Genomic DNA, 8472 nt, shown 5'->3' with positions numbered 1-8472 from the left:
AAACAACTTAAATTTGACATTAAGACGATTATTGATAATTTTTTTTTTTTTTACCAAACTATGTCATTAAGACATTCCCTACAAAAATTAACACATAGGAAATAAAATTAAAATTAATCATGTTTGAATTGTTCATTATAAGTAAACTAAATGAAATATATATTTTTACTATTTTGTCTTTATAAACATAATTTCATTGTTATCAATAGAGATTAAAAAAATCATATTTAAATGGAATTAAAAATAAACAAAAATTATTTTTATAACATTTTTATTTTTTTAAATCATTAATTTAAATTATGAAATTAGTTTTAAAATTAAAAATATTTGTTGTAATTATAGTTTTGAAAATTTCATGATTTTTATCTTATTACTTTGAAAAAATTGCTTTAATAAGAAAATATTTATTTTAATGATTTTAAATATTTAAATCTTTATTAAAAAAATATTTAGGATTAGTGTGGAAAGCAATTAGATAACTTTGGAATGGAGAAATTTTGAATATTTTGAAGACTTTAATTCGGCCAATTACCCTATTTACACTTTCAAAATTATTGGAAGGTTGGTAAATTAGTATTAAAAATATTGTCTTCTTGATTAATATTATATATATATATATGCATGTGAGTATTTACATTATTTTCGAAATAATAAACACCATGTGTCTAATTTGCAAGTTAGAAAAAAAAATTAATAATATTTTATGAGGTATTTAAAAAGTATTTATTATATGTTCTATAAACTTGAAAAAATATAATATTTGATGATACCTAATTTACAAGTTAGAACAAACAAATAATACTAATATTTTATGAGGTGTTTAAAAATTATTTAATATATATGAGAAATAATATAAGTTTGAAATAAAGAATCATATTTAAAATTATAATCATATTTATCAAATTTTTTACTAAGATCATCTTGAATTCTTTTAATATATTTATACTCATTTATTTAAAAAATGAAAAACTAATTATTATTATTTTTTTGTAAACATGTTCTATTACCTTTCAAGTAAAAAATTAGATAAGTTTGAAAGTCAATAAAAAAAATTAAATATCACTTTCAATAATTTTTAGATAAAATTTTATATAATATATTTTATTTGAAATTTAATTTCTAAAATTTAACTAAAAAATTGTATTGACAATTTTCTTGTTGTGAGTCAAAATACTTTGCATTAGTCATCTAGATAAGAAAATTTATTAATATAATATTAGAACTTCATATCTTAGTTATTTTTTTCAATAAATTTATCTTTTTAAAAATTTTAAAATAAAAACATTAAAAATTAAAAAGCTAAAAGGATATATATATATATATATATATATAATAAAGTGAAGTAATAGTCAATTTTTAAATTTTTTAAAATATGGTTAATGTAGAAAATATAAAAAATAATTAAAAATAAGAGAAAAATATAAATGAAAGGGTAATATAAATTTAAAATAAAAAATGCAAATTAAACTAAAAGATAAATACAAAAAGATAAAAAAATATTTGGATAAAAAATTCCAAAATTTTTATCATTGCTTATAATAAGAGCAAAAAGATTCAATTTCTTTAAAAATGAAAAACAAAAAAAAACATAATTGCTTTTTATTTGACATAAAATAGAAATATAGATCGAAAAAAAAAAATAAGTTAAAAATGAGTAATACTTAATAGGGAATAGAAAAGAAAAAAAAATTTAAAAAAAATTGAAATTCACACTCACTTGTGCCTATATAGGGGTTAAGGGTATTTTATGGATTAATGAAAGACAAATATTATTCATCTTAATTTTCATACTTTGTTTGGGTCTTAAGCTTAAATATGTATGATATATGGACCAAATGTTAATTTTTAGGCCCAATTGGGCCCAAACACAATTCTCCTAATTGTTAATGGCTAGAAATTAATGTCGTAATATTAATTTTAGTAGATTTTGAAACGAACTAAAATAATTAAAATGGAATTAGGGAGAATTGTGTTTTGGGCCCAGCTGGGCCCAAAAATTAACATTTGATCCTCCAACCACTCATATTTAAGCTCAAGACCCAAACAAAGTATGAAAATTAAGATGAAGGATATTGTCTTTCATTAATTCCTAAAATACCCTTATCCCTTATATGCCTACAAGTGAGTGTGAATTTTAATTTTTTTTGTGTTTTTTTTCCTTTTCTATTCCCTATTAAATATTACTCATTTCTAACTTTTTTTTCCTTTTTATTCCAATATATATTTCTATTTTATGTCAAATAAAAAACAATAATATTTTTTTATTTTTCATTTTTAAAGATATTGAATCTTTTTGCTCTTATTAAAAGCAATGATAAAAATTTTGGGATTTTTCATCCAAATATTTTTTATCTTTATTTATTTATCTTTTACTTTAGTTTTCATTTTTTATTTTAAATTTATATTACCCTTTCATCTATATTTTTCTCTTATTTTTTATATTTTCTACATCAACCATATTTTAAAAAATTTTAAAATTAACTATCACTTCACTTTATTATATATATATATATATATCTTTTTAGCTTTTTAATTTTTAATGTTTTTATTTTAAAATTTTTAAAAAGATAAATTTGTTGAAAAAAATTAACTAAGATATGAAGTTCTAATATTATATTAATATTTTTTCTTATCTAGATAGACTAATACAAAGTATTTTGACCCACAACAAGAAAATTATCAATACAATTTTTTAGTTAAACTTTAAAAATTAAGTTTCAAATAAAATATATTATATAAAATTTTATCTAAAAATTATTGAAAGTGGTATTTAATTTTTTTATTTATTGACTTTGAAACTTATCTAGTTTTTTACTTGAAAAGTAATAGAACATGTTTACAAAAAAAAAATAGTTTTTCATTTTTTAAATAAATGAGTATAAATATATTAAAGATAATCTTAGTAAAAAATTTTTATAATTTTAAATATAGATTCATGTGGATAAAATTTCACAAAAAAAAAATAGTGGAAAGAAAGAACATTGTTAAAACTACAAAAACAAAATATGCAATTACAAAAATTTGATGATGAAATTTAAAAATAAAATTCGAAACAATTCTTGAGTGAGAGAATTTGAGTGGGGAAAAAATGTTTGAGTGGAAAAAAATGGGAAAGTTTTTCGAAATCACTTTAAATCCTTAACAAAAAGTAGTCTTGTACACCCTTGTACAATTAGTAAATTTGTATTGTACAGTTAGTGTAATACCCTTGTACAATAACTCAAATTTCATACATCATTTTATGAATATCTAACAATAGGTCGGTTAACCATGTTTGCATCGGTTTGGTTTTAAAAAGGAAAAAAAATTGTTGTATAATTTTGTTTTACAATCATCATAAATGAGGTACCTATTAAAATGACCATATACAAGTTAGATAAAATACATGAGATGAATGTATGCTTAACCAATGTGTATAAGGAATGTCATTTATCCTTGGTTAAGGAAAATAAACAAACAAGTTTTTTAGAATCACTTAAAATCCTTCACAAATAATAGTCTTGTACACCCTTGTACAGTTGGTATATTTGTCATGTACACTTAGTGTAAATACCTTGTACAATGACTAAAAAAAACGTTATTTTATTTTATTTTCAATGCAAAATGTAATTAAAAATAAGACAAAGAAATTACTTAAAAACTATTATTTAAGCCAAATTTATTTATTTATTTCCTTTTATTTTTGGAAATAAAGAAAAAAGAATAAAAAATTTATTTAACCATAAGAAATATGAATATAAGATCAGTTGGAAAATTCTAAATTTATTTATTTATTTCATTTTATTTTTGGAATTAAAGAAATAAAAAATAAAAAATTTATTTAATTATAAAAAATATTAATATAAGATATATTAAAAAATAGAAATAACCCCAAATTTATTTACTTATTTCATTTTATTTATTAAATTAGAAATTAATTTATTTTAATAGATTAAAATGTGCACAATTGATTTATTACTTTGTTAATTATGGATATATTAAAATTTTCGATAAAAAATAAATAAAGAAAATAAAATTAATAAGAGTAATAAATATATATAATTTAGTTATTTAATTATTTTTCATGTAAAAGATAGTCTCACAAAAAACACATAATTGATCAATTTCTTTGTTTAATCGTAAACATACTATATTTTTTTTATTATTAAAATAACTAATGAAAAAAAAATAAAAATGGATAATCAATGAATGAAATTTAATTCTTTTTATTATTTTCATATAAAAAATAGTACTAAACAAGGTTTTCAATTTTTATTTTTTAAAATAGTTTTCATTTTTTAAATAAATGTTTTTTCAAAAAGAAAATATAAAAAATATAAATCATATTACTATTTTTTAGAAAGTATTTTTTAAAATAGCTTTCGAACATAATTTTTCTTTATTTATAATTTAAAATAGAAAATAATGTTGATTTTCAATTATTTATAAAATAATGAAAAATCCAAATTGTTAAAATAGAATTATTATGGTTGCATGAATAATGGTGCAATAAAGACAAAAAAAAAAGGTTTATGTGAAAGGTCATTGGGTATTTTAGTCCATCACTATTTTATGTCCTTAAAAGGTAATGTATAAAAATTTGAAGGATATATTGGTCTTTTAACATCTCATATCCTTTCCATCAATTATGGAAGTTATATAGACCAAATGTTAATTTTTGGGCCCAGCTGGGCCCAGAACACAATTCTCCCATGGAATTATGTGTGGTGTATTAATTATGAACATGGGATGAACAAAACTTGTCCAATTTGTGTGTTTAGAGAAATTTTCGGAAAAGGAGTAGATGTTTAAAAATAAAAAATATAACTATTAATAATCGAATATTTTATTCATTGAATTTTACAAATAAAAGTACCATGAATCTTTTATGGCAATTGAATATAATTTTGGAAACTAAATGGGAAATAAATTTCAATAAACCAAAAAAATCCCAACTAAAAAGATTGCTCATATCCTCTCTTTCCTTTCTTTCTCTCTCAAACTCTCCTTTGACCTCACTTCACCCTTAAAATCTCCACCACTTTTTCTTGGCTTCCAATCACATTTTTTTTTTCTTTTCATCTCCTCTCAGAAATCAAAATCATGGCTAAGTCACTGTATTTTTTATGCATAATTGCACTGGTACAACTCTTAGAATTCATCCCTTCTTGCATGACCCAATTTGCGACTACCCCACCTTTGCCGGTTCTTCCAATTCCCACAGCATCTCAGTTGAAATGGCAACAGAGAGAAATCATAATGTTCTTCCACTTCGGCATGAACACGTTCACAGATTCAGAGTGGGGGACTGGGCAAGAGAACCCCAATCTATTCAACCCCACTGGGCTTGATGCTAGACAGTGGGTCAGCACAGCAGCTGAGGCTGGATTTTCGCTGGTGATTCTCACTGCAAAGCATCATGATGGCTTCTGCTTGTGGCCTTCTAAGTACACTGATCATTCAGTCGTGAGTAGTCCATGGAAAAACGGCCATGGAGATGTGGTTAGAGATCTTACCAATGCAGCCAAGGCTCAAGGCAACATCGATGTTGGCCTGTATCTCTCGCCATGGGACCGACATGATCAAAGATATGGGAAAAACCAGGAGTACAATGAGTATTACTTAGCTCAACTGCAAGAGCTTCTTAAGCAGTAAGCCATTAATGTTTCTTCATAATTTTCAAAATAAGTGTTATTCTTAAAAATAGGATAGAATATGAACTACCTTAAAAAAGTAGGGAATCGAAAAAAAAAAATTCTATTGAGATTTGATCTATATTATGGCAGATATGGGGTCATACAAGAGATTTGGTTCGATGGAGCAAAGGGTGAGGATGCAGCAAATATGTCATACTACTTTGAAGAATGGTTTGAAATGGTGAAGGAGTTGCAGAGTTCCATTAATATATTTTCCGATGCTGGCCCTGATGTCCGCTGGGTTGGGAATGAGAATGGATTTTCAGGGAACACTTCATGGTCTACCATCAATCGGACATTGCTCTCAATCGGGAATGGAGATAATGTTGGGTAAGTGTCTTTCCATCCAAGCAAACCTAATATTATTTTTTTTCTATATATATATTTAAAATGGTGATAGAATACCTTGAAGACCCTGTAAAGGAAAGAAATCTGAATACAGGTAGGTTAAGAAAATGTTATATATCTACATCATGAAAACTATGTAAAGGGTCTAAATGGACAGGCATCCTCTTATTAAGGATCTAGCCTTTGCCTTCAATGTTTAGGAAGAGAAGGAATACAAGTCAAGGAAACTAAACAAAAATATTGTCGATATTATATTATTAAGAGTGTATTTGTAGGTAAAGTGTTTTTATTAAAAGTGTCTTTTTATTAAAAAAATATTTTTATGAGAACATGGAAAAATGATTTTAATAGTGTTTTTGATAATATGTCACATAAATATACAAATGTGATTAATATTAATAAAAATATTAATGATAATGGTAATAGTAATTATATTGATGTTTAATAGTTTTATTTAAAAATATTTGTATAAGGATAATTTGATATTTTTACAATTTATGATAATAATTGTAGTAGTAATAATATTGATATTTTATAATTTTTTTTAACTAAATAAAGTCTTTTTCCATCTTCCAAAAAGTTTGAATTTTTCTACTTTTCCAATCATGGATAAACCCCACAAGTGTAGCACCTATATATTTTTCTAAAAACCTTTAAATGTTGCTTTTAATATAGAGGATATGATTATGATTTTCCTATTACCCCAAATTTTGACCCATAAGCAAATTATTACATGAATGAGTATTAGTTTGATAGACAAGGGGATTAAAATCAGCTTGATAGACCAGTTTTTAAAACCTGCTTAGAATAGTGTTTTTACTTTTACCTTTATAAAAGTAAAAGTAAAAGCAAATCCCTATTATAATGTGATTGGATTTTATATTTAAGAGATGTATTTTCTTTAATGATTTTTTAAAAAAAATAATTATGATATTGTAAGATTTTTTCAATAAAATAAAATCTGTTTTTGTGCATTGTTATTGATTCTATAATATCCTTATTATTGGAGTGAATGGTGAAGAGTCATATATAAAGGGTTTTCACAACATACTATTCAACCCTCTTTTTTTAGGGTGTAAGTCCAATAGAGAAGCAAAACCGGTGTCTGGGCTTGTAAGCTATATGTGCGTCACTACAACCCTGAACCCATCAATATGGAGTGAATAGTGGGTCATGATAGTTTCACCAATGAATCTCTTCACATCTTCAAAAAGTAAATAAATTGTATTATTTGTTATGTATTCAAGTAACGTAGATGGTTTGGGATGAAAAACTACAAACATAAATAACATTTAAAATAATTTTTTTAAAATAAAATATTATGATATCTTCTAACTTTTTAATTTCTGTACTGTACGCTAAGACCTAAATGCATATGACTATGTGATGATAATGATACAGCTACCTCAACACTGGAGATCCTCAAGGGACGGATTGGGTGCCACCAGAATGTGATGTTTCAATCCGGCCGGGATGGTTCTGGCATGCATCCGAACAACCAAAGGAGCTTAGCCAACTCCTTGAAATATACTATAACTCGGTTGGCAGAAACTGTGTGCTGCTATTCAATGTGCCACCCAATTCAACTGGACTTATATCCGAAATTGATGTTCAAAGATTGATGGAATTCAAGAAGGCCATCGATACAACATTTTCAACCAATTTAGCTGAGAAAAGCTCGGTAGATGCTAGTAGCCAAAGAGGAGGTCAGAATGGTGGCTTTGGCCCTGAAAATGTGCTAGACGACGACAATTTATGGACATACTGGGCTCCAGACGAGGGAGCAGCAGGCCAGCATTGGATTGAAATCAAGGCGGCGAGTGGAGGGCTGAGGTTTAATGTGATAAGGATTCAAGAACCGATCGGGCTAGGTCAGAGGATCATAGGGCATGAGGTTTATGCAGATGGGAAGCTGATTGTGGAAGGGACGACAGTGGGACACAAGAGGCTTCACAGGCTTGGAGATGTGGTTGAGGCTACTGTTGTGAAGGTCCAGATCTTGGAGTCTAAGGGAGTGCCTTTGGTATCCTCCTTTGGCCTGCATTTTGATCCTTTTGGGCAGCCAAATGGGACTTCAGTTTACAAAGAGTTGTCTTATTGACGGTTTTTGCTTTTTGCCTTACTGCATACAATTGTTCATTGCTCATGGTATATTGTTTGAGCTCTCAGATTGTTTTATATATACAAAGAGAATAAGCAGTGGTACTGGTATAAGGCATAAAGGTTGTTGGGGTTCCTGCTCTGGCAGATGTGAGAATTCTGAAGCTAACATTTATGCATAGGAAATAGACTCTTGAAAGCAGGCCATATCCCACTGAAAAATATACAAGGGGGCCATCCTATAAAATGGCTCATCTCATGCTAAATTTTGGGAGGACTTGGTGCTAGTTTGGTTTTACTTTAAGCAACTCACACTTAACTTTCTTCGTCACCACGATTTTGCTATTGT

The 8472-nt window shown here is 26.1% G+C and overlaps 1 protein-coding gene across 1 annotated transcript; it reads left to right on the top strand.

The window, feature by feature from the left end:
* The first annotated feature begins 4960 nt into the window (after window positions 1-4960).
* LOC100266889 (alpha-L-fucosidase 1-like) lies at window positions 4961-8472 on the top strand. Its single transcript, XM_010664050.3, has 3 exons — window positions 4961-5630; window positions 5766-6005; window positions 7425-8472. Exons 1-3 carry the CDS (start codon window positions 5083-5085, stop codon window positions 8122-8124), a joined length of 1488 nt encoding a protein of 495 aa, XP_010662352.1. The 5' UTR covers window positions 4961-5082; the 3' UTR covers window positions 8125-8472.

This window comes from Vitis vinifera, chromosome 16, assembly GCF_030704535.1.
Source record: "Vitis vinifera cultivar Pinot Noir 40024 chromosome 16, ASM3070453v1".
In the NCBI taxonomy this organism is placed as follows: Eukaryota; Viridiplantae; Streptophyta; class Magnoliopsida; order Vitales; family Vitaceae; genus Vitis; species Vitis vinifera.
This window is presented reverse-complemented; position numbering and strand designations above follow the sequence as displayed.

What these genes read in the sequence shown, in the direction of transcription:
- LOC100266889 (XM_010664050.3), top strand. Translation starts at nt 5,083, where the DNA reads ATGGCTAAGTCACTGTATTTTTTATGCATAATTGCACTGGTACAACTC. An exon ending in CTGCAAGAGCTTCTTAAGCA is followed by an intron (nt 5,631 to 5,765) that starts GTAAGCCATTAA and finishes ATATTATGGCAG; the next exon opens with ATATGGGGTCATACAAGAGA. An exon ending in GGGAATGGAGATAATGTTGG is followed by an intron (nt 6,006 to 7,424) that starts GTAAGTGTCTTT and finishes ATAATGATACAG; the next exon opens with CTACCTCAACACTGGAGATC.